Source organism: Podarcis bocagei (assembly GCF_964188305.1).
Source record: "Podarcis bocagei genome assembly, chromosome: 7".
In the NCBI taxonomy this organism is placed as follows: Eukaryota; Metazoa; Chordata; class Lepidosauria; order Squamata; family Lacertidae; genus Podarcis; species Podarcis bocagei.
Genome location: NC_138132.1, coordinates 71,284,537 through 71,311,825, shown reverse-complemented (window position 1 = coordinate 71,311,825; position 27,289 = coordinate 71,284,537). Strand labels below are relative to the sequence as shown.

General features: G+C 42.8%; 1 protein-coding gene across 5 annotated transcripts in view; it reads left to right on the top strand.

The window, feature by feature from the left end:
• Window positions 1-27,289, top strand: part of PRDM16 (PR/SET domain 16) — a 473,218-nt gene that overhangs the window by 243,679 nt on the left and 202,250 nt on the right. For all 5 annotated transcript variants that reach the window (XM_081201404.1, XM_081201406.1, XM_081201407.1 and 2 more), the window contains exon 3: window positions 16,975-17,025. In XM_081201404.1, coding sequence (XP_081057530.1) covers window positions 16,975-17,025 — 51 coding nt within the window. The remainder of the gene's footprint in view (window positions 1-16,974; window positions 17,026-27,289) is intronic.

The following is a 27,289-nucleotide window of genomic DNA, read 5'->3' as shown; positions in this document are numbered from 1 at the left end:
CCGGAATTCCTGTCTCAAGAAAAAGCGACGAAATTACCACCCACTCTCCGTCGTCTGGCGGATGAAATAAAATATTGGGTCTTTCCAAACATAATATTATCATTCCAAGCATAATATTATCAAATTGTGCCCAAGATTGTTTCAACAGCTCTTAAAAGTGAACTCACCTGGTACCCCCATCTGTTCAGATAAAACAACATTGTGCACTTTCTTAAAAATAGGAAAGTGATTATATGCTTATGACGAAAGTTAATCCACGGAATTGCTGTGTTAACCTTTCTCTGGAGTGAATATCAATGGCCCACTATTAGTTCAGAAGAAAGGAAGAAATGGGGCTCTGTTTAATTCCCTCTATTGTTTCTTTCCCCTGTTCAAAACGATTACTGCCAGCAGTCATTCTCTCCCAAGTTAACATGTGTTTATATATATATCCTGTTTTTGAGCAGCAGAAGTCTTTACGATGTTGTGGCAAAACAATACCACAATTTGCCTCTACAAAAAAAATGGCACTGAACATTAGCTTATGCAAGAATGCTGCATATATTTTCACGTACCTCTTAATAATTTTAGTTTTCCATGGGATTAGGGCTGCAACCCTAAGCATACAGCAGCCTAGTTCTTTCCAATTTAATCCAGAAAAGAAGTATTCTCTCCTCCTCTCATAATACTAAAACCTGAAAGTCGTCCAGTAAAGCTGAATGTGGGAAGATTAAAAACAGATACCATGATGCACCTAGTTAAACCATAGGCCAAACTGCACTACATATTTAAAACAGTATCATGACACTATAAACAGTCATGATTTCCCCCTAAAAAGTCCTGGGTATCACAGAATCACAGAGTTGGAAGGTACCATGAGGGTCATCTAGTGCAGCCCCCTGGACAGGCACCCCCAACCTTTGCTCCTCCAGATGTTTTGGCCTACAATTCCCATTATCCCTAGCTAACAGGACCAGTGGTCAGGGATGATGGGAATTGTAGTCCAAAACATATGGAGGGCCAAAGGTTGGAGATGCCTGCCACTGGGGTTTGAAACCCACTACTCTGAGAGTAAAAGTCTCATGGTTTCCCAACTGAGTTTGTTAAGTGTTCTGGGAGTTGTTAGGAGACCCTTATTCCCACCATAGAACTATGATTCAATGGAGTTTTCAATGGAAGTCTACAAATCATAGCTCTCTAAGACAAAGATTTTTAAGTCTTAGCTTTTTAAACAAGCTACAGTTCCCAGAATTCTTTGGGGGAAGCCATGACTTCTTAGAGCAGTGGCGTAGCGTGGGTTGTCAGCACCCGGGGCAAGGCAAGCAATTTGTGCCCCCTAACCCATGGATTTGCGCACCCTAACCCCCAGATGTTGCGCCCGGTGCGGCTGGGCCCCCCTGCACCCCCCACGCTACGCCACTGTCTTAGAGTAGTATAATACTGTGTGAAATGTACATTGCACAATATGCTCCCTCAAGATAGAGTGATGTTTTATAGATGGTACTTAACACCTGCCAAAATAACTAAAATGTATAAAACAAAAGCCAACCTGTGTTGGAGGTGTGGTAAAGCACAAGGGACACTTGTACATATCGGGTGGACCTGTGAAAAAAATCAAAAGCTTCTGGGATATAGTATATGATGAACTTTAAAAAATGTTTAAATATAACTTTGTGAAAAATACAGAAGCATTCCTATTAGGAATAACAGACACAGCTATAACAAAAGAAGATTGGAAAATATTCCTTTATGCCACAGGCGCGGCGAGGACCTTAATTGCCAGAAATTGGAAAAAAAGATTTGTGCCCACAAAAAAGGAATGGCAGGATAAATTATTAGATTATACTGAACTGGCCAGATTAACAGAGACAATTAGGGAACAAGCCAGACAAGAATTGCAAAAATAATGGGGAAAATGCAGAGAATACTTTACCAAACAGTGCCCCAAAATATATATCTGGACTTGTTTCGATTAATTTCTGTAGGAGACTTCGTGGTCTTTTAAGTCATAACTAGGAATAATTGTAATAATCACATATAAAAGAAACAGTATACAAGAAGGCCATTTACAGGATAATGGAAGTCTTTTATTTTTATATTTGTTTTCTTTATGTAAGAGGATAGGAGTTTAATTTCAATAATTAAATTGTCAATGGTGGTGGGTTTGTTTGTATGTATGAGTTGTTGTGGACTATGTTGTAAATAAATTATTAATTTAAAAAAAAGGTAGAGTGATGGTCATCACATTGGACAGGTTTAGGATGGGTTTAGACAAATTCATGAATGATAGGGTAATCACTGGTTACTCCTGTATCAGAGGCAATATGTCTCTGAATTCTATTTGCCGGAAAACACAAATAGGTCTGTGCTACTGCATTCATATCATGCTTGTGGGTTTCCCATACACATCTGGTTGGCCCCTGTGAGGCAAAAATTCAAGTCTACATACAGTGGTACCTCAGGTTAAGTACTTAATTTGTTCCGGAGGTCCATACTTAACCTGAAATGGTTCTTAACCTGAAGCACCACTTTAGCTAATGGGGCCTCCAGCTGCTGCCCCGCCGCCGGAGCCTGATTTCTGTTCTCATCCTGAAGCAAAGTTCTTAACCTGAAGCACTATTTCTGGGTTAGCGGAGTCTGTAACCTGAAGTGTATGTTACCTGAAGCGTATGTAACCTGACGTACCACTGTAGACCTTTGGTTCAATCCACCAGGACTTTTAAGTTCTTAAGGAAGTTCTGCTTTATTGAAAACCATCCCCACCCCTTGCATGGGATTTTAGCCTTAGTCGGAAGCAAACCCCATTCCACTCAATGGGGTTTACTTCTGTTTGGCCATTTCCCCCCCACCACTGTATTTGAAACTGTAAGAGACACTCTCTGTTAATATACCAGGTACAGATCTTCATTTTCACCTTGCTGGGATGTCTCAACATGACAGATGCTGAGTACCTGTCACCCTGTTCCAATTCAGCGTGGGGTTTGTGGGTGTGCTTTTCTTTTTTCTACTTCACCTTTCAGGATGCAACTTTATTTTCTTCCACGGCACTAATGGGGGTCATTTTTCTCTGTCTAACAGGCAGACTGACTAAGACCCTGTCATGTTAAAGTGACATTTGGCTCGGTGGCTGGTGGGTCTCAAACTGACATATCCCATCCTTTCTGTCAGGGTACCAGGAAGGGTTATGTTCCCAGACAGTGTAGGAAAAATAACCAGCTTTCCCCCTGGACTCTAGCAGTGTTTAAAAAGGCGGATGTTTCATGTGTCTTTTCACCACATAGGTGACTGACTTAAGTGGCGAAAATGGGGGGGGGGCATGGAATACCTTTTCCATAGCATTAGCGCAAAGTAGCATAGCAATCCTGCGAACATTTTACTTATGAGTTACTCAACGCAGCAGGGCTAATGTCTCACTAAAATGGCATCGGATTTGGCTGTAAAGTGCTAGCATTACTACACTCCTAAGAAGAGAGGAGGTTTAGCCACCGAAGAAACCTAGAAAATGGCCTTTGGCTAGGGAGGCTTCCCCTGTAAATTTGTTACTAGCTTCATCAAAAACCGGCTTTATGGGTCGCTGGGTCCCCCACCCTTCACTTTGAGTTGAATTAAAGGCAAGACCCAGTATTAAAGCATCCTCCCCTTTCAGAAATTTCGCTAGCCATCCCGGCTCCTTACAAAATCCTGACATCTTATGGAGAGCCTTTCAGGGCTACCAGTGTCCTAAAGCAATAAACAAGCTAAGTGGGTCAGTTGAATTGTTGTTGCAGCCACACAATACAAATTGGGCCCACACTGCCAGGGGAGCATTTTCAATGTCCCTTTGGAAACCCCCAGTTTTGAGAGTAAACTGTACATATCTCATTTGAAGAAATAACTGCCAAGCCCAGCCAGATGGGCGGGGTAAAAATAAATTATTGTTGTTATTGTTGTTGTTGTTGTTGTTGTTGTTGTTGTTGTTGTTGTTGTTATTATTATTTCATTAACTTCAGGGCAGTGAAGCCCCTCTTCCCCATTCAACACTCCTTGTGAGTGAAGAATGAAAGCTGAACGCTACCTTTTAGGAAGATATATTTAACCTGGATCCGCCAACTATCGCTGTCTCCCTCGCTCCCAGTGCATTACCATTACAGAAGATATATGGCCAGCCCTTATTTACTTATGATTATTACAGATCATCTTAACAAACAGCTTATCAATAACCAAAGCACCGGACAAATTCATTCCCTTTTATCACTTTGTCAATAACGAGGTCAGTTCTATAACGAAAAAGGATTGCATGAAATGAAGAGATGGATCATATGCGTACAGACAAAACCTACCCATGATTTATTGTGCCTACTTTGTTTTATTGAAGTGAGGCTTTGACACCCCTTCCCATATTAAAGAGGGACCCCCTCCAAAGAACAAAAAAATAATGCCTGCGGAATTTTTAAGGGAGCAGCTTATAGTCGGGTATTGTCTTTTTCCCCCTTGAATTTTAAAGGTGTGGTTTATTTGTGGGTGTGGCTTATATTTGGGCCAGTACAGTATTATTATTATTATTACAGTTGTACCTTGGTTTTTGAACAGTTTAGTTCTTGAACATTCTGGCTCCTGAAGGCCGCAAACCCAGAAGTGAGTGTTCCGGTTTAGAAACTATTTTTGGAAGCCGAACGTCTGACGAGGCTTCCGTGGCTTCCAATTGGCTGCAGGAGCTTCCTGCAGCCAATTAGAAGCCTTGCTTTGGTTTTCAAACGTTTTGGAAGTCGACCGGACTTCCGGAGCAGATTCTGTTTGACTTCCAAGGTATGACTGTATTATTATTCTATTTATACCACATGCATTTGACTGGGTTGCCTCAGCCACTTTAGCATATATAAAAACAGAATAAAACATTAAACATTTAAAAACTTCCCTATAGAGGACTGCTTTCAGATGGCTCAGGGGTCACATAATCCATACCCTCCAACAGAATATCTGATGGAAATTGAGACGTCCTAAGGAAAAGCGGGACATTCATGGATCAAAACAGAAACTGAGGCAGCTTCTGTAAATCCGGGACTGTCCCTGGAAAATAGGGACACTTGGACGGTCTGACATAATAAATAAATGAAATGTCCCAGAAGAGGGAGATTGCTACATGAAAGGAAAAGAATACACCTCATAATTAGATTTCTATTTCTTCTACACACAGAAACACATGTAATGAGCTTACAGTATTTATTTCCCCCCTTTTCTCCTTGAGGGGGGAAAGCCTTGCCAAAGCTTGAAGTACATTTCATCAGCTCACAAACACTGGACTTTTAAAGCCTGATAAGGACGCCATATAAAAACCAAATAGGCCCTGAAGACTGTGGGATTGTACTTAACATCCTCCTATCACCATCCTCCAATTACTTGGCAAAGGGAAAGGTGCCATTCTGCAATCTCTACCTTGTCTTCTGTTTGTCTTGGCCAAAAGTCTTAAGTCCTCTGCATACTGAACTTCTTACAAATGATCCCCATTAGACGGCGTGTTTAACTTCCTGATATTTATCGTGGGATATGATCACACCAAAGCTGGCGGGGGGAGGTTATTACTTCTTGGTGTGTGTGTGTGTGTGTGTGTGTGTGTGTGTGTGTGTGTGTGTGTGTGTTTAAGCCAGGAGTTTTGATATATTTTTCAGTTTCATCTTGGTTTCATCTCTCAACAAAGTCGACGATCACTTTTAATATGTGCCGTTCATAGAGAAAGAACAAATCTAAAGCTTCAGTAGTAAAGGTGAACCTGGTTGTGAAGCTGCACAAAACTTTCGATCTTTCAACTTTTTCCCTTTCAGTTGCATTTCGCTGGTGCTGCCCATTCCTTATGGAACAACCTTGCAAATAAAGTTGTCTAATGGGCTATGCATGTTATTTGCATGTCTTTGACCCTCTCCCCATTAATCTGAAATGTAGATTTTTATTTTTTGCTCTGAAATCTGCTCTGAAATGTAGATTTTTATTTTTTGTATTTTACTTTCATTTGTGATATTGTTAGAATATCAGAGGTTTCTTTAAAGTATGAAATTGTATATAAATGACCAAAATGATTATCTATCTATCTATCTATCTATCTATCCATCTACAGTGGTACCTCGGGTTACATATGCTTCAGGTTACATACGCTTCATGTTACAGACGCCCCTAACCCAGAAATAATACCTCGGGTTAAGAACTTTGCTTCAGGATGAGAACAGAAATCATGCAGTGGCGGCATAGTGGCAGCAGGAGGCCCCATTAGCTAAAGTGGTGCTTCAGGTTAAGAACAGTTTCAGGTTAAGAACAGACCTTCAGAACGAATTAAGTACTTCCCTGTCATCTATCTGTCTGTCTGTCTATCTATCTATCTATCTATCTATCTATCTATCTATCTATCTACCGACTCATCCTATGCTCTTGATTGTAATTGTTTTAACTGATTTTAATATTTTTTTAATAAGTTGTTATAACCTGCCCTGGAATCTCATGTTGAAGGTTGGGTAGGAAATCTAATAAACAGATAAAGGATGATAATTATTGATCGAACATTGGTCATTGATCAAGGCTGGTTCTGTGGAGTCAGGTGCTATGGAGTCAGGTGTCTCTACTTGCCCTGCCATTAGTTCATTTTAACCATGTTATCATCATTATATATGAACTTTCCCACACCTGGGAGTTATCACAGCTGGGCTCTTGGGTGTGGCCTCTCTCCACAGTATCTGCCTGGTGCCATAGCCCAGAGTGACAAAACGATTAATCATGGCTGTGTTTGAGGACCGTCTGGAGGGATTAGGGTGAAGAGTGCAACTCTGCATACTGGGGAGACAACAGACACTCAGCTTGGAGGTGACTGCTAGGACGGAAAAGCATCTGATCTGAGGTTAAATATTAAGCCAGCTCCCCACCACCACCCTCTCTGTTTCATATTCAAATAACATCAAACACATCCTGATCAAACGCCTCATCTTCAGCCCATCAAAGGCCCTCGCCGGGTCTTTGAGAGCAGGCATAGTGCAAAGTACTGAGACCATGCACACATGCCATGAAGCTTGCTGAGTGATCTTGCGGCAGCTGCCTGATAGCTGTCTATCGGGGGTGTTGTGGGGATATACAATCTGTGGTGGTTTTCTTTTGTGGGGGATGTATATCACCCTTGGCTCCTTGGAGTACAAAACTATTTAACCATTCCAGGACAACTTGAGCAGATTTGGCAAGCCCTTATGGTCACTCCAAGACCATCAGCCTAGAACAGGCATAGGCAAACTCGGCCCTCCAGATGTTTTTGAAACTACAATTCCCGTCATCCCTGACCACTGGTCCTGTTAGCTAGGGATGATGGGAGTTGTAGTCCCAAAACATCTGGAGGGCCGAGTTTGCCTATGCCTGGCCTAGAAGGATAAACACCTGCTGTCCATTGTGCAGTGGTCTGAGGACCTAATCGTCCTTGCGGCAATTGAACATGCTTCTTATGCATGGCAATTTCACATTGGATTCATGTGCTTAAATTAAAAATGGGTGCATGGGTGGTCATTGCATCTTAATGTGAGTTTATGGTTGGGTTCTACCCCTTCCTTCCTTCCTTCCTTCCTTCCTTCCTTCCTTCCTTCCTTCCTTCCTTCCTTCTTAAAGAGTGTATGGGGGGATATGTATCTATCTATGCATTCCAAGAACCAATACAGGATTTTTAATTTCGAGAGGAATAAGTCCCTTGACTTATTGACTCATCCTTTGCCAACCTGGTGTCATACAGATGTATTGGACTACAACTCTCATCAACCCCAGCCAACACAGAGAGATCACCCATATATTTCTGGACTAGTGGGGACCAAGACCCCATTGGCCATTGTCAGGGACACACCTAGCAGAGAGGAATCTCCAGAGGAAGAGGAATTGGCTGCACCTTAGTCGCCAAGAAGTAGGAGGCGGAGCAAGAGATTAGAGCAGCGGTGGGCCAGCATGAAGCGGGGGAAGACGTGGCTTATATCTGGCCTTGGGAGAGGTCAGAAGCCAGTCAAGTCAACTGACTCCGACGGGGAAGGATGAGTTGTGAAAGTTATTGAAAAATAAACCTCAGCTACTTACCATATTTTTCGCTCTATAGGACACACTTTTCCCCCTCCAAAAATTAAGGGGAAATGTTTGTGTGTCCTATGGAGCGAATGCAGGCTCCTTGGCTATGGAGCGCTCCCTCCGTGCTCCAGAGGCTTCGCGTTGCTTTCGCTGAAGCCTGGAGAGCGAGAGGGGTTGGTGCGCACCGACCCCTCTCGCTCTCCAGGCTTCAGGGATAGCCACCTGAAGCAAGATTCTCCTGGCTTCAGCAAAAGGAACCTGAAGCCTACGGAGCGCAGTGGGAACTTGCGCTGCGCTCTGAAGGCTTCAGGGATAACCGCCTGAAGCCTCCGGAACACAACGGGAGGTCCCGCTGTGCTCCGGAGGCTTCGGGTTCCTTTCGCTGAAGCTGGGAGAGCAAGTCTCTCCTGGCTTCAGCAGAGAGGGAGAGCTGCGCAGCGCCCCTTCAGCCAAGCGGGAGGAGAAATGGAAGGGGCTCCATTTCTCCTGCCGCTTCAGGGGAGCTGAGCAGAGAGGGGGAGAATTTTTTCCCCTTGTTCTCCCCCTCTAAAACAAGGTGCTTACTATGGTTGGGTGCGTCCTATAGAGCGAAAAATACGGTAAACTGCCAGTGTTCTATGTCTTGTGTGGGAGTAGCACTAAACCTGACAGCCATGATGGCTGGGGTCTTGGCATCTGAGGCAGAAAATTGCACAAGTGCCTCGCCTTGGGAGTAATATACAACAATAATAAATCAACCTCTTTTTTTGCTACCCATTCATGAAATCCAAAATCACTTGCTTGAGGGGACCACTGCCTCATTATGACTACTGGTAGGACCAGAGCTTCATCAACTCTGACCCCTAGCTTTGTCCCTCATCTTTGACTGCCAGGCACAGGAAGCAGCCTATAGCTCAGTCCTGACAGGAGCTGAGGAGTAGAGCTCACAGCTTAGAGCAATCTTAACCAACCTGGTGCCCCTCTAGATGCTGCTGGGCTCCATTTAACATCAGCCCCAGCCACCATGGCCAAGGATGATGGGTGTTCTGGTCCAACAATATATGGAGTGGGGGCACAGCTTCCCCGTTTTTGATCTCTCTGTGCTGGCTGGGGTTGGTGAGAGTTATAATTCAATACATCTGTGCAGCATGAGACAACAGTATGCAGAGCAAAGGACTGGTGGCCCATGACAACTCCTGACAGGCATGAATTGAGCTTTGTGCCAAGTTATCTATCTCGGAGATGTTGTTGGACTCCATCTCCCATCAATCCCAAGTCCATTAATTTCAATGGATTTACTCTGAGTAAAAGTTAGTTGACTACAACCCACAGCTACCCCATCCTGAGTAAAAGTTAGTTGACTACAACCCACAGCTACCCCATCCTTGATTTCTCTGTGGTTGTTTCAATGTATCTCCTAGCTCTGGGGGGGGGGAGTTATGGGTGAATTTGTCGATTTATGTCCAGTTTCTATCCACATGGCCTTTTCCCAAGTGTTATCTTCAGTTCACTACATTTCCACATCAGTATGTAATTATTATTTTTAAACTCTTTGTGAAAACGTGTCAGCATTTCAGTGCATGTTTTCCTATTCCATTTTGCCTAATATACACATTTTTGCAATGTGCTTTTCCCTAAAACAATGCATGTTTGTGTGTTATTTTCATAAATATATGCATTTTTAGGAACACTCTACCCAAGCATTGCTTGGCTTCAGAAATGCATTGCAAAATTCAAAGATGCGTGAATTTCAAAGGAAGGTTATGCATTATTATTTATTTTTTCTCCAGAAAATGCAAATAAGATAGGTTTGCCCTTGGGTGTGAACGGAATCAATTTTCTCCTACTCCTAATATGCTTCAACGTGACCTGGTGGCTCATCCCAAAGGGCAATTGCACACAGAACCAAAGATTCCTAGTTCTAGCCCTAGTAACTCTCAACAGTTCCAGGCATGCACAGAGGGTTGTGACTCTTCAGTATAGGCACTCAGCACATCTCTAGAGACAGCAAAATTATACTCAGAATATGCCCACTGAAATCAACAGCCCTGGGTTTGTCATGTTTGTTGACTTCAGTAGGTCTACTCTGAGTAGGTCTAGCACTTGGTGCAACCCATTATCTGTCTTCAGGCTTAAAGCTATTGATTCTAGCCTCAACCTAAGATATTGGAAAAGGAAATAAAAACTCTGGATGCCATATGCAATCTTGAGCACAGCAAAACAGCCGTTTGGCCAAATAGATTCAATAACTTTACATCCAATATATCCATCCATTTTGCATGCCTGTGTGCTTTAATTTCACACACACGCACATGCACACACACATACACGAAATAACCATTTATCCAAGCACATGGGATGAATGGATAATATTACTATTTACATAAGCTCATTGTGATCCGTCCGGGGAATGTAATCAAATTAGGGCTAAGCGCAGATGGCGCATGCCAACTTGTAAACTGTTTTTGAAAAAGATTCACATGGCGTCTCCTGGCATGTTTGGTTGTAGAAAGTGGGGAGGAGTTGCACAAACCCCAATGCGCCAGCAACAAAACCTCTCCCATCTCCTAACTCCAGGAAGGAAAATCTAGGGACAGGATTCCTTCCCCACCGCTGCCAGCCCTAGAGCAACTGCTAATGCAAAGCTGTCCTTCAGCAGTGGCTGCTGAAATGTTGTTATGCTTGTATGATAGAGCGCATATGTGTGTGTGTGTGTGTTCAAACTCCTTTGGAAATTTTTATTTCTCTCTCTATTCATCCAGGAACAAGGAGTGGATTTTTGCTGGAATTGTCAATGCTGGGATAGAGGGTAGCATTCTGCTCAGTCCTGCTCAGAGGAAGCACACTTAAATTAATGAACCTAAGTTAGCCACGTCCACTAACGCCAATGGGTGCATTCTATGTAGGACTGTGCTGAATACCACTCAGAATTTTTCAAATTTGATATTTCACATCTTGGAGACTTTCTCTTCAGTTCTTCCTTGGCAGTTCCATTGTGGTCTTGGTCTCTCTATAAGGAAATGTTGCAGAGTTTGGAGCTTCAAAGTTTAGAGAAAAGGGGAGTAATAGGTGATATGATTGGTACAAATAAAATGACACATGGCATGGAGACAGAAATAATCTCTCTCTCTCTCTGAAATTCAGTCCGGTGGTTCACATTTTAATGCAAAACTACCTAATTAGTACTACCTGAAATGATTTGCAAGCTGAAACACAGCCATCCTTCAAAATGTAATGGGGCATTTATCTAACCAAGTAACTGGATATATCAGGGTGGAAGTGTGTATGAAAATGCATTTGATTGCAAAAATAACACACCAAAAATGCATTGCATTGGGGAAATTTGCTTGCAAACTTGTGCATTACAGTACCTTAGGTTACAGATGCTTCAGGTTACAGACTCCGCTAACCCAGAAATAGTACCTCGAGTTAAGAACTTTGCTTCAGGATGAGAACAGAAATCGTCCGGCGGCGTGGCGGCAGCAGTGGGAGGCCCCATTAGCTAAAGTGGTGCTTCAGGTTAAGAACAGTTTCAGGTTAAGAACGGACCTCCAGAACGAATTAAGTACTTAACCTGAGGTACCACTGTATTAGGAAGTAGAATGCTAATGAATTTCCAGGAGGAGTTTTTCTGCAATGCAAATGTATACAGAAAAGTGGAGAACTGAATTAAGATTGGGGGAGTGGGTGAGAAACTGATATTGACAGTTTTGTACATTCCTGGTTCTCAGACAATATGGTTGCTTGCCCTTTCAGCCTGGTGGGAACTCCAAAGAGAGACTCAATGAGGATCAAAATTGGCTTTGTTATCTTAGTGTATATTGTGCTAGGTAGCTAAATCCCCCTTTAGACTGTAATGAAGAAATTGCACACCCTCCCTAAATTTCCGTATATCCTGATTGGGCTGACAAGCTGAGTGTGGGCTGCTGGCCTGGCCCAGAAGGACTGTCCTTTCCCTTTAAAACCCCAACTCGGTTCTGCTTCATCGAACCAGCCCCATCTGCTCGCATTGGGGCATGCAAAACTATTTAGCATGCAGCATGGAGTGCTGATTTTCCCCCGACAAACTTTGCTTTGTTCCTCCGGTGCTCACCTTTCGCTCCTGTTTGCTTTTCGCAGCTTTCCAAAACCACAATTTTTGGTGTCTATTAAAAGAAACGTAAAACATCGGAGGGGTTAGAAAACCCTTCATATTTAAAATCTGACACTTTGTTGTCACAGCTGAGCTCAGGGAAAAGCCCTGCCAACATATTTGAACTTAGGAAATTGGGCGGCCTTACCCAGGCCGGGTCATGCAAACACACAGATGGAGCCAGACCCACTAAGCTGGCACATTTATTGGGCAGAACGTGTAGGACTTCTGTAGCTCAGAGTTCCACCCTGGAAAACGGGGGTGGGAGAGAGAGAGAGAGAGAGAGAGAGAGAGAGAGAGAGAGAGAGAGAGAGAGAAGAAATAGCTGGAGTAGTCTGTGAGTTCCAAATTAGCTACTACGACTCCAGAAAGACATCTTGGAACCATTGCAGGAGCTTCCCAGAAAACAGCTGTGCAAATGTGTCCAAAAGGAAAGAGAATATTGAGGGTTATTAGGGAAGGAACAGAAAGAAAGAAAAATACAGGTCTGAAATCCTGACGATGATAATGAGTGATTACTGTTAATATTAAGAAACCAGGGGAATGTCTACACGTGGGCCCTGTGTATGGCAATGATCTATAGGATGGGAGGGGCAAAGGGATCCGTGTTGGTGGAGGTTGGACCACCCATGATTAGGTGTAGGGAGTAGATTTGCTCCACCACAACTTTTCTGTTGATTGAAGACCTTTATCGGCCCCATGGAAATAAATGGTAGACATTTATGTGCAAGAGAGTAAGTAAATAGATGTCTGAAGGGCCCTGTGAAAGCATAAAAGGGTTGTAACCATTGCTTGTCCAATTCAGAGTAGACCCTTTTGAGTTAATAGACATGGCTAACTTAGGTTCATTAATTTACATAGGTTTGTTCTGAGGAGAACTTAGTTGGATGCAACCTGAGTTCTGCTGGATCAGGCCAGTGGGCCATCTAAACTAACACACTTTTTGAGTTTCCCACAAACATCTGCTTGGCCACTGTGAGAACAGGATACTCAACTAATTGTGCCTGATCCAGAAGGGCTCTTACGTTCTTCTCGGGTTCTCACATTGCCCAGTCAGAGGCTGATGAGAAGTTCTGTAAGTAGGGTCTGAGGACAGCAGCACTCTCCCTACCTGTGATTCCCTGAAACTGGTATTCAGAGGCATGATTCCTCCAACAGTGGAGGTAGAACACAGCCATCATAGTTGGCAGCCATTGATAGCCTCAACAAATTTGTCTAATTCTCCTTCAAAACCAGGCATGTTGGCAACCACCACTACTTCTCTTAGCTATGTGCTGCTGTGGGAAGAAGTATTTTCTTTTGTCGGCCATAAATCTTTAGGCATTCAGCTTCACAGAATGTCCTGAGTTCTAGTATAGGGAGAAGGAGAGGTAAACTTTCTTCACAATCACAGCACCATGTATAATTTTGCCCACCTCTGTCAGGCCTTCTCTTACTCACCTTTCCCTACACTAAAAAAAAAAAAAACAACAAACCAGCAAACCCCCAATGTTGTGACCTATCTTCATAAGAGAGTTGTCCAAACTCTTGATCATTTTGGCTATCCCTTTCTGAACCTTTTCCCAGCTCTTCAATATCCCTTTCAGAGGCAAAGCAACTAGAATGGACACATTATTCCAAGTGCGCCCTCCCCAGTGAAGGGAGTCTAAATGGCACCACAGTTAGTTGGCAAAGAACAGGTTTTGCCTCAAATGGCTGTTGCCCATTTCTTTTCTCAAGTTTTGACAATCAAACCTGCTCCTAACTGCAGTATGTGGGAGTGAGGGTGTGTGTGGAACTGTCGGCTCTGTACAGATTCCCCCATGTCACCAAACTGTAGGTGGCTGCTTTTCAATGAAGAACCATTGGAATCTGGACCGACTTCACCCATCCATATTCACCATTGGATCTACATGGACCAATGAAGTACAGTGGCACCTCGGGTTAAGAATTTAATTCGTTCTGGAGGTCCGTTTCCGTTCTTAACCCAAAACTGTTCTTAACCTGAGGTACCACTTTAGCTAATGGGGCCTCCTGCTGCTGCCGTGTGATTTCTGTTCTCATCCTGAAGCAAAGTTCTTAACCTGAGGTACTATTCCTGGGTTAGTGGAGTCTGTAACCTGAAGCATCTGTAACCTGAGGAACCACTGTAGTATAAAGGGCTTCCTGTTCTTTCCTGGAGCAACACGGGTTTGTCTCTGACAAAATACTCCTGAGAGTGGACCTGTTGAAAGCAGTGAATCTAAGTTAGTCATGTCCATTAACTTCAGTGGGTCTCCTCTGAGTAGGAATAGCATTGGATATGATCCATAGTCATACAGAGCTCTGCCATGATTCTGCATGCTTGCAGCAGATCTCTGGTGCCCTGACCCTTTTTGCAAGCAATCAACTGGGATAATTCATGTTTGCCCATCACCTGTTCAGTTTATCACAACATCCCTGCCCTGCTTAGAAACAAATAATTCTTCCTGCAATCCCGCAAGTTCCAAGAATATTCTCATTCCTGCGTTGATAGGAAAGAGGATGACCACTTGGTAGGTCATGGCAGAGGTGAAAATCAATCAGGAATCTTTAAACAACAAAATGCATGCATGTATATACCATGAGAGAGATAACATGCTAGTTGACATGTTCATATTGTCCTGCTTATCCCCTTAACGAGGGTGCTTTTGAATGGAGTCAGCTTACATATCCAACAGCTCATTGTATGGTAATTAATGGAAATGGAAACCAGGCCTGAGTGTGAGCTAGTGATGCTTGGAGAATTTGATAATTGCAAATTCCAGTATAAAACTCACCTGATCGCAGGCTATAATGTAAACAAGACCTTAGGAGCCAAGCCCAAGATCTGCTGGGACGAAAGGAGCTTAGAACAGGCAGGTTTCTGATTGAATTCACTGTGTTAGGCCTCAGTTAGGATACGCTGACTGAAGGTCCTCATCCTGACTCAGCTGGAGACACACCAGCATAAGTATGCCATCGTGGTTCAGCTGGGGCTCGGCTAGCCCAGATAAAGAAAGGTCAGCAGGGGTTGGGGGAAGTCCCCTGAAAGGGGAGTTCCAGGGAATGATGGGACATGGCAGGATGGGGTAGAACAGGCTTCCTCAAACTTGGCCCTCCAGATGTTTTTGGCCTACAACTCCCATGCTAGCAGGACCAGTGGTCAGGGATGATGGAAATTGTAGTCTCAAAACATCTGGAGGGCCAAGTTTGATGAAGCCTGGGGTAGAAGAATACTTGCCCCTGCTTCAATTTCCATTCAGCTCAGTCATGTGACCTGGCAACCTAGGAAAAGTTACATGGCAAACAGCATGGTGTAAGTCAAACTCTACCTCCAAGACTTGTTACTTCTCTGCCTCCTCACTCCTAAACAGAGTTTGGAAAAGGGGTAAATTACATCACCATAATTTATCCTGCCATAAATTGCACTGGCTTCCTATAGTTTGAATTGCACTGTTAGCTAGCCATCAGTTTTTTTGGTGTGTTGTTTTTTTGTTTGTTTGTTTGTTTGTTTGTTTTTTGCAGTTCCTGGATACCATGGGCTGGATTTAACTGCCTGGTTCCATTAGGAAAAAGCCAGTGGAAGGACTTCCACTAGAACAAAGAGTCTTTTCTCCTCCTCCCCCCCCCCACACCCTGTATGCTCCCATGCCTCTCCTAAATCTGCGCTGGAGGGTTGGGATAACCCCTAGATCAGGCATAGGCAACCTTGGCCCGCCAGATGTTTTGGGACTACAATTCCCATCATCCCTGACCACTGGTCCTGTTAGCTGTGGATCATGCGAGTCGTAGTCCCAAAACATCTGGCGGGCCAAGGTTGCCTATGCCTGCCCTAGATCGAGGCAGGTGCTGGAGGAGGAAAGGGGAGATGGTTCAGTCAGGCAAGCAGGAATACTTGCTCTAACAGAGCAATTCACTGCATTGAGTTCTAACCTATGACTCTGTTCTCAGCTCAAAAACAAAGAAAAGTAACATACTTTTTAAAATGTACATTTTGAGAGGCAATATGTCTAGAAATGCATGTTTTAGCAAAAGCAAATACACTTAGAAATGTGTTCTTTGAGAGGGAAATAATATTTTAAATGTGTATTCAATGTTTTAGTGTGATTTATTTATTTTTTTAGTGTGAATTGCAGATTGATGTAGAAATTGAATGGAATGGACTGCAGTGGGAGGGGAACATATGTCAAATGAGAATTAGATTGATTCCCACATCCCTGGAATTCTCTATTCGGTTTGAAGGCCTGGTTTTACCCTCCTTGCGTTCCATCTAGAGACTGGGGAGGAATCCAATTCAGTTTGCATTTAAAAGTGAATCGACCTAATTCAGTTTCCGAAGCGGTATGCGAACTAAAACACAGCCATCCTTTGAACTTGGCCCTTCTCTGAATTTTGTAATGCAGTTCTCCAAACAACGTCTGCAGAAACATATATATATATGTTATGGTAAGGTGTGCAAATGAATGCCTATATTAATGAAGATAATATACAAAACATTGTTGCATGTCAGGAGAAATGGTTTTGCCAAAAAAACATTTACACCAGGCAAAATTTCACACAAAGAAAATGCGTATGTTAAGGGAAATTCGCTGGTGAATTTTCATGAGGGCTTTCCGCAAAATGAAATTGCAAACACATTGATGTGGAAGTGTGGAGAGCAGAACTTAAGTTAGGAAAAACGAGATACCCAAACTGACAGATTCACCCATTCCTAGTGCTATCGCTGTATGCAAATCACTGTATGCTTGTTTCCCAGTCTAAAATCATACTTTTACCCGTATTATTTCAATATGATTTGCTTTGTCTCACTGCTCCCCAGATCTGCCAAGTGACCTTTGTTTTTGTTTTGCTTTCAGCAAATGCTTACGGATCCTGAGACAGCGTTGCAAGCTGGCTGCATTAAAAAGGTAGGAGAGAGAAAATGCCTTTTGTCCAAGTTGTGCAACTTCTGTATTTGGTTATGACAGGACCTAGACTGCTTCCTTGTTCCAGGGGCGAGGAAGTGGGTGTGATATATGTCTCCTGAATATCCACCTAAATTTGTTGAGCGTGTCGTTTGCATATTGGAACAGGAATGCCCTATTTATTGTGTGGGGGGTTCCGCTTGTGTGTTGTCTGTGGGCTCAGCATGCAGACAGAAAGACAGATTTGCAGGTAGGATGTAGGCCTCAGTTCTGGGTCAAGCTGGACAAAAGTTCAGAAATCCTCTGTGGCACTGAAAATAAAATTGTATTTTATAAATAGGTTTCGAGTCCGCTCTGTGGAGGCGAATGCGTTGCCTAAAATTTTCGTCTCTCAGAACTCTTCGAAACCATGTGGTCAGCTATACATGCTGGAAGGGGACTGTTGTGACGTTAACATATGAGAGTGCTGGAGGTGAAATAGTTAAACAGGTTACCCAATCAGAACCCAGGGGGGTGGAGTCAGAAGGACTATAAAACCAGCTCTGGGAGGGGCGAAGGGAGAAGTTCATTGGGAGTTGGGTGGTTGATTGGAGTGGGAGTGAATGGGAATAGAGTCTGTGGGTAGGTTGAGTTAGTGTAGTGAAATAAGCTGAGTCAGGAACAGTTAGGAGCTAGGAAGACAAGTAAATATCTGAGAGGTGGTTTAGTGAGGGAGAGCAGGTAGCGGAAGTTATAGGTCTGGATAGGTACCCCATGATTGTAATTGACTGATACCGTTTATGAAACCACACGCTTGCTAAACTGCGATAAATAAAGTTTATGTTCCAATTTAACCCTGACTGGACTCAGAATTTTACCAGGTAGGGCCTGGGTGTTGGCAGCGAGAAATAAAGTGGTGGCACAGGGATCAATAGACGGTGAAACGTCCGGGGACCCTGTGTGAGCGCCACAACTGGTATCAGTGAAAACCTCCTCCACCCAAGCCCCAAACAACTGAAAATCAGCTGCAAAGCCCCTTCCAAAGGCTACTTTGCTGGTGACACGGTCACTGCAGTAATCCAGGAAGATGGAAATCTGGATGCAGAGCTCCAGCCCAGAACACCCTTCTTGACAAATGTCCCAGTAGCAGTGAGTCTGCATTTTCAGTGTGGTAGCTTTTCGAATTGAGGGAGTTGGGGCCAGGGCACTTCCTTGTAGGCTAGATTGTCAAGCCATGGGCAGGGCCTGGCCGATGCTGCTGTATCATGTGTGGAGCTTTGCAGATGTTGCTAATTCATGGGCAGAACGTGGAATATGCTACTGAACCAGTGGTGGGGATATGGGGTGATCTGAGGACAGGGACTGGCAGATTCCGATGAGTCAGGCATCACGCCTGGCAGATTTTGGTGACAGAGAATCCTGATTCTTGCTGTCTTTCTAGCCTTTAGTACTGGTTTGTTTTGTTTTTTAATTGGACATGAGTTTTAGAGGTCACACCACAGCCACATTCACACCATACATCTACAGCACTACAATACTTTGTTGTTGTTGTTGTTGTTGCTTAGTCGTTTAGTCGTGTCTGTCTCTTCGTGACCCCCATGGACTAGAGCACACCAGGCACTCCGCACTCCTGTCTTCCACTGCCTCCCGTAGTTTGGTCAAACTCATGCTGGTAGCTTCGAGAACACTGTCCAACCATCTCGTCCTCCGTCGTCCCCTTTTCCTTGTGCCCTCCATCTTTCCCAACATCAGGGTCTTTTCCAGGGAGTCTGCTCTTCTCATGAGGTGGCCAAAGTACTGGAGCCTCAGCTTCAGGATCTGTCCTTCCAGTGAGCACTCAGGGCTGATTTCCTTAAGAATCCCCTTCATGGATCACTGCCTGAATGGAGAGGTTCGATCTTCTTGCAGTCCATGGGACTCTCAAGAGTCTCCTCCAGCACCATAATTCAAAAACATCAATTCTTCAGTGATCAGCCTTCTTTATGGTCCAGCTCCCACTTCCATACATCACTACTGGGAAAACCATAGCTTTAACTATACAGACATTTGTTGGCAAGGTGATGTCTCTGGTCTTTTCCAGGGAGTCTGCTCTTCTCATGAGGTGGCCAAAGTATTGGAGCCTCAGCTTCAGGATCTGTCCTTCCGGTGAGCACTCAGGGCTGATTTCCTTAAGAATGGAGAGGTTTGATCTTCTTGCAGTCTATGCTACTCTCAAGAGTCTCCTCCAGCACCATAATTCAAAAGCATCAATTCCATACTTAGCAAACCACAACTCCCCGGACTCTTTTGACTTTTTAAAGCAGTATGAATGTGCCCAAAATATATTCTAATCTGACAATGCTAGCAGGGTTATTTGGGATCTCACAGCAGCCCTGCTTACCATTGCCTATTTATTGAATTAGGCCAAATCGTTACATTTATCCCAGCCAAAGTCTATCCAGTTTGCAGTTTTAGTGGAACAACTAACTGAGTTGGAGGGCATGCTTCATTGCATCACCTATCTAGGCAATGGCAACATGTGTTTGCCTAAAGGTGTTCTTTCTATGCTTCACTTTGGCTTATTTTCTTTTTTATGAAATCCCATATTTTCGGTAGCATACCTCCAGAGACTTCATTTTAAGAAACCATTGCTGTTTCAGATTGAAAACTAGAGCAACTCTCTCCCTGCCCCCTTTGTATGGCTGTCTTGTTAATGACACTTTCTGAGCTCTGAAAGTTAAAACGAAACACCCGGGCAGCTTCTGCCAAACATTGTGAAACTCTAGATCTGGCTGGCTCCAGAGGCAGTTTGAAAAGAGATACATAGACATATCTATACGCAACACAGTCTATTCCAATTCTCTCCAGGATGAGATGAGGCAAATAATCTTTTCCTTTAGAAGCTAAACTTGAGGGCTGGGGGGGGGGATGTCCCACATGAAATGCCCTCTGTTGACCACCCTGTGACCTTGCAGTAGTGCTGAACTTTTTACCTTGTTCATCTCATAACTCATTGGCCATTTGTCTGGACCTCGGAGGGCTCTTATTATCCCAAGCCATGTCCTTATTATCATAACCTCATTTATCACCCCCCAAAATGGAATCCCATCCTCCTTGTTTTAGAAGCCACTTTGCAGTTTTCCTGGACTTTCTCATGATGTGTTAGCAATAAGTCCCATTCCATTTGTACCCAGTCAATGTGAGCTTATCTCTAAATGCTTGTTATTGCAATGAGGCATACATACAATTTTTTATTTTGATTTTTTTAAAAAAACATCCTCCTTAAATGTCTCACAATTTTTAAAATGTGAACCTACCTAATTTGCATTTCTCAAAGTGATGGTTCATTTGACATGAAACTGAGCTGCTGCTGCTGTTAAATTTATGACCTACCCTTGATCAGCAGGTCTGAGGGCAGGTTATAACAATTAAAAATTAAAAATGATTGATTGGTTTGATTTACTCCATTTCTATGCTGCTTTTCATTCAAATGAAACCCAAAGCAGCTTACAAACAATAAATAAGAATAGCATGATAGAACATAATAAAACATTACGAATACAGCACAAATCATATAGAATAATCAACAAATCATCATATTGAATTAACAAATCACCAGATGGCATTTGTAGGAATAGGGTGGGGCTGTCAAAGCACACATCTTAGGTGTCAAAGGTCATGGTAAATATGCATTTCTTCACCATTCAGCAAAAGTTATATGGTGAAGTTTCCAGATGTACCTCTGTGGGGGAGGGGATTCTATGACCTAGGGGGCTGCCACAGAGAAGGCCCTCCTCCAGGAAACCTCTAGAAACTTCTGAGGGAGGTGGAACTATCAAGAAGGCCACCTTTCATGTCACTGGTCCAGGCATCTTCCAGTAAAGATTCAGCAGGTGTCTTCTACATTGGCCTTTAAACATTTGCTGAAAACTTTTTTTTCTTTGCCATTGGGATTATGGAGGCAGTTAAGATAAACTAGTCAGTGATCTATAACCATGTGGCTTTTATTGTGTGTGTACAATTGTTGTAAACCACTTTGATTTTTTAAAAAAATGTAATTGCCACATACAAGTTATTTATTTATTTATTTTGCTATAAATAAATAAACAGAGCTATCCAACAAGATTTGCAGTATTCCTGATGTTGCAGTGCTCTTCTCCAACAACAGCAGCAAAAATGCATACTATATCGTGGGATTTTTTAAAGGAGAAATTTGCACAGAAATGCATGCAAATATTCATGTAGACTTTGCCATGACGCCCATAAAAAAGACATGAATCTGGTGAAACAGGTTATGTCTGTTAAAATATAACAGCTTAGAGGATCTGCAAAAACCAATTAAACCAATTAGTGAAATAAAAGTGCAGGAGTTATGGGTACAGCAAATTCACATTGGATGCTCATGAGTTCTAGTGTTCTGAAAGAGGGAGGAATATGTTTCCTACTTCATGCATGACATCCATAATATTGTACACTTCTATCATGTCATCACTTGCACACCTTTTCTCTCAACTCAGAAGTCCCAAACGCTCCAACCTTTCTTCGTTTAGGGATGTTGTTTCATGGCCTTGATAAGTTTGGTTGCCTTTTTCTGGGCAGGTGTGCAGAAGGATGCAGAACTGAACTGAACAGTGAGGTGGCAGGGAGGAGAGAAGGCCAACTGGACATTCACTATCCACAGTTGGGTTGGTTCCTCATTTTCCTGCCTTAATTCACACACACACCCCACCAACTGCAAACATAAACCATGACAATTATAATATTTGACATAGGCTCTAGCCTAAACACATTGTAAAGAAGCACTACCGGTGGTTTATGAGGTGATAAATTTGCTGAAGGCCAGTGGGATTTTGAAGCCAGGCCAACAGAGGTCAAAGCAGTAGGGTAAAGAGTTCAAGTCTAAGCTTAATGGCTTGTGAAGGAACTTGGTGCTAAACAGAAGGAACTACCGCCAGACAGTGGAGAGGAGTAAAGAATGAAAAATTGCCCTGTACCAGTGCCTTTCTCTGCCCTAAAGGTGTGAGAAGAATCCGTCAAGTTTGATTTCTGCAAGGGATGCCACAAAGCGGTGCTTAGGTTATAGAGATGAAGACTTAATGAAATGTCTACAAGCCATGATGGCTATGTTTACTACCTCCACTGTTGGACACAGTTTGCCTCTGAATACCAGCCTCTGGAAACTGGAGGTGGGGAGAGGTGGCATTGCGCTCAGGTCTTGCATATGGACTTCCCATAGGTTGACCACTGCGATAACAGGATGCCTGATCCAGCACAGCTCTTCTTACATCCTTAAATCCTCTTCACTGGCTTCAGTGGGCCTGCTCTGAGTAAGGTTACTATTGTATTTCACCCATTTTGTATGGATTATTTTATCAAGGTGTGCTCCTTGCAAAGCAATGCTGGGAAGAGCAGAGGATCCAGGTGGTAATGTCCCTCCAGTGAATAACATAAATCAGGGTTTCCAAACATGGGTCTCCGGGTGTGTTTTTTTTAGACTACAATTCCCATCATCCCTGACCTCTGGTCCTGCTAGCTAGGGATGATGGGAGTTGTAGTCCAACAATGGCTGGAGACCTAAGTTTGGGAAACCATGGGGTAAATCAAAATGGGAAGGGGGGAAATAAACCTAAAAGGCAGCTCTGTATCCTCTGTGTTTCTAATGTCAGAAAGGGTACCACACTCCCTACTTTTCTAGTGCATGATAAGCCATTTCCAAAGCAAGACCTCTTTCCCCTGGGGGGAAAAAATGCTTGAAAAATGCAGAGAAGATGGAAGAAAGAAGCATCCATACAGGCCAGTCTAGTGTGGGCTGTTTAATTTTATTTTTCCCAAGCATGATGACTAAAGAACCTTGGAAGACATCTTTCTCCAGTATGCTCTCTCCCCCCCCCCCCTTTAGCCTCTGTTTACTTAGAGGGAATCGCCTAAGGGGGCTACTGGAGGGAAAACAGCTGTGGGAGATAATCTATAGAGTTATCTATCTATCACTCTTTGTCAACCCCGTCTCCCCAGAGACCATGCGGAGAGACTTGTAATAAAAAGGCATTGCTTGAAGAGGCTTTAGGGACAAATAAAGAGACATGTTAAGGGCCAGCTGAAATGGATAGGCAACATTATTAAAGCTCAATAGCCGTCTTATCAAAATCAAATAGGATAGACATTTGCCCAAGAAGGTTGTGGGGGTGGGGGGAGGCTCTGAATTTATTCTGTGACTTTCTGGCGAGTCTAGATTTATCCATTAACAAGGAGGAACTCTGTGGGGAGACCGAGAGATAATATTGTCTTTTAAAAAAATAATACAGAGAGATTCAATATTTAAGACGATAGACCTTTCCTTTCTGCTCGAGTTTGCATTATGAATACTTTTTTTAAAGTAATAAATGTGATTAAGGCTATGCAAAATGCAATGAACACATTGGCGGGGAAAGCCCCTTTTGATATATGCTGACCTTGTTTTCCCGAAGAGCACTAGAGACTGTTGAAGACTGTATTGCAAATAAATAGAAGGGAGAATATCTTTATAGAAATTTGGAGAAATTTTGTTGTTGTTGTTACTTTTATTCTTTTGATGAGCCGAATCCTTTAGCTCTGAGAAACTGCATCCCATATCTAAGCCTGGCAGTTATCGGGGCAGATTTATTCCCAAATTCACTAAATGTCATTGCAGAGAAGCATTAGCAGCCATGGAGCCAATAAATCTCTCTCTGTTTATGTTGCGCAACCACACACACACACACACACACACACACACACTCTACAGGTCACCCAAGCCATCTGATACTTGCAGAAGGCATTGTTCAAAAGAAGATGATTGATTGATAATTATGATAATTTGTGAAATCATTATTTGGATATTATAAACATAGCTCACCCCACTGGGAGAGAGTAGAGACATTTTATAGAGGACAGGGCCATCAAAAAAAAGAGAAAGGCCTCCGGTTATAAGGGAGAGAGAAAAGGTCTGCTGGGCCTTCCCCAGTGGGATCTGAGAGGCTGATGAATGATGACCTCAAGGAGTGGGAAATTAGGCTTCAATGGGAAGTCAGGAAGGTAGTTAGAGAAGAGCAGGGGAACTGTTAACTGTCTTTTGTGGAGCAATTATGACTTGGGCCAATTTGCCGAAGGCCTTTGCCACGTTTATAATAACAGTACTAAACACACACACACACGTTTGGTCTGGAGATTTTAACTTGAGTTGCTCAAAGTTCACAGATTCCCTGCAATTCCAATGCAGTGCAAAGCAAACCATGATGTTTATTTTGTATCCTCTGAAAAACTCCTTGCACTTATTGGCATCAAATGTTCTCAGTTCTTCTCCTGTTTTTTTGGTTGTTTTTTTAAGTATGCATTCAAAGCTATGGTGCTTGTGAACATATTCATTTGGGGAAGGGTGTGTTATTAAAAATATCAGTCGGGCAGATTTTATGTGTTTGCAGCCAATGGCTATTGCCATATAAATCACACACAAAACAAGGCTGTCAAAGGGTGAGTTTAAACATATCCGTTTTCAGAAGCTGTCAAAACCTGAAATGTTCCTCAAATGAATTAGCGTGGTTTTTGTTTTTGTTTAAAGTGCCTTGATTTTTTCACTGCTGGGGCTCCTATAAGTAGAGATGTTGGAGAAATCTGAATGAACAAGAGCGGAAATTGTACATGTCTACACAGACAATACATAGTTGCATTGCATTTCCTTTGCTTTGAACTGAATAGGGTGCAATAATGTAACGGCAATGCAATTTGCGTAATTACATAAATTACACAAATTGTGCGATTTCGTCACAGCAGACAGTGAGACAAGCAATGTAGATTTTGGTGGGAGATAAACTGCAGTGGAAGTGAAACAGTGCTGCGGACGATGAAGGCGGCAAAACAGAAACCGTCGCCTTCTTCCATCCTTACCTATAGGTAACAAACCTTTCTGCATTGGCCAGCAAACCCTCTGACTTAGAAACCACTTAACTGGCATGCTAAAAAATTCTTGAATAAATAGCAGAATCTGTCCCTGGGGACTATTAAAATAACGTTATGAGTTTGTGGGGTACAAGACTCCTCTAAACTCCTGGATCCAGTAAATGTTATAATTTAATCTAGGTATAGGGTGTTAAACCGGGTGCCAGACACTTAACCCCTGGAGCCAGCAAGCGTTAAAAGAGAACAAAGGGAAAGGTGACAGGCCCTTTTAAGAAAGCAAAAGGGGGGGCTTTGGGCCAGACGACAAATGAGTGGGGTACGTCCTCCAGCTCTGAGATAGTTAGAAGGACAAAGCCTGAGTTTTGAGGGTAGGGTTTGCTGTGGTGTGTGACCTAGAGGTAAAGATGCGTACTGGAAAAGCAGAGAGAGAGAGAGAGAGAGAGAGAGAGAGAGAGAGAGAGAGAGAGAGAGAGAGAGATGATTTCTGCTTGAATACAAGGCTGCAGCTATGGGGTAAACCAGACCTTTTTGGGTCTCCCCTCAGTCCTAAGTGGAGATGTTGGGGATTGAACTCCTGCATTCAAAGCAGCTACTCTGACAAAGAACCCTGGTCATTCCCCAAAAGCACAACTGTGAAATATTGAAGAGCTATGTGTTGTGCAGGCCTGACCATGCACTAATTCACATGCACTTCTCCATCACAGTTTTGGATTTTTAAAATAAAAAATGCTCTGAAATGCATTTATTTTTCATGCCTTTCCCTTCTACTAAGCATTTTGTAAATAATCTATCTATCATCTATCTATTTATCTGTCTATCATCTATCTATCTATATCTATCTATCATCTATCTATCTATCTATCTATCTATCTATCTATCTATCTATCTATCTATCCTCTATCTATCTATCTGTCTGTCTGTCTATCTATCTATCATCTATCTATCATATCTAGCTATCTATCATCTATCTATCATATCTAGCTATCAATCATCTATCTATCATCTATCTATCTATCATCTATATCTATCTATCTATCTATCTAACTATCTATCTATTTTACATCCCCCCCCCGCCCAAAAGATGCATTGTGATACATTTCCCCCATAGCATACACATTGCCTTTTGTATCAAAACTGCAGAGAAGTACACATTCCACCTGCATTCTAGTCCGGGAACTAAAAATCAGGTGGTTTCACTTTAAAATGTGGGCAGTACGGGGTTTTCCTCTTCCCTAATGGTGACCCACAGTTATGTTATCTCACTCCCAAGTCTATTTACATTTCTTACGCCCGTCTTGTTTTCAAAAATAAAAACTAAAAAATGGAGGAATGAGTGAGGGTCCAGTTGTGGTTTGAAAAACAAACTGAACAATAGTGGCTAAGAATCACAGCCTTCTGTATAACAATATCTATCGGTTATATCTCAAATCCACTTTCAACACACTCTGCTGTGGTATTTCAGGTTCGTTCAGCACTTCAATTTGCTTGTTTTATAGTTTCTGACTCTATGAAATAAAAGTGTGTTTAGCTGCCACAACAGAGGCAGCTTTGAGTTGATTTTTATAATCTCTCCCCCCCCCCCTTTAAATAGACTCACTTCATTGCAATAAGCCCTTCAACAAAAGACTGGACAGTTGTCTGAGGGAGAGAGAGAGTGTGTGTCTTTATTTTATTTTTTTTTTAAAAAAACCAGCATTTCTCTCTCCCTCTCTTTTTTTCATTGTTAGGCCACCGTTAGTAAAAGAACGAGGAGTCCATTAATTCAGTGAATGAACATATAGTAAAGTCAGTTCCCCTCTTGAGAACAATAATGTTGAGGTCAGCTTAGGTTACCATGGAAACTAAGTACCTCTAAGAAGTTTGCATCCTTGATTTTCCTGAAATGAAGCATGGAACGCAGAGGCAGGAGCAAAACAGCCGCTGGACGCCTTGCAGAACAAAGTTTAACGGACAAACGACAATTGCCATCTTGATCTTTACATGTCTGACAATTCCCGAGCATATGTCCTACACTGGGGCTGAAGGTGGGATTGAACCAAAATCTCTCTCCACCCCCTCCAAAAAAAAAAAAAAAACCACCACAATTTTTGTAACCCTATTTACAAAAAGGGAAATAAAGAGTCCATTTTGATAATTCTTGTGGGGGATATGGCAGGGGAGGTAAAGGGCAACCCCTCCAATACATTTGGGGTTATTGTTTTAAACTCTCCTCCTTAACATGCCCCATATTTGGGGAATTCAGAAAAAGAGCGACATGGTAGCCACTAGGGATGTTAGAGTCTTTTGACAAAAACAGAAACATAAATTGTTGATGTTTGCTTATTCATCCCTTGTCCGGAATGGAAATCATAGAGTTGGAAGGGATCCCCATGGTCATCTAGTCCAACCCCCTGCAATG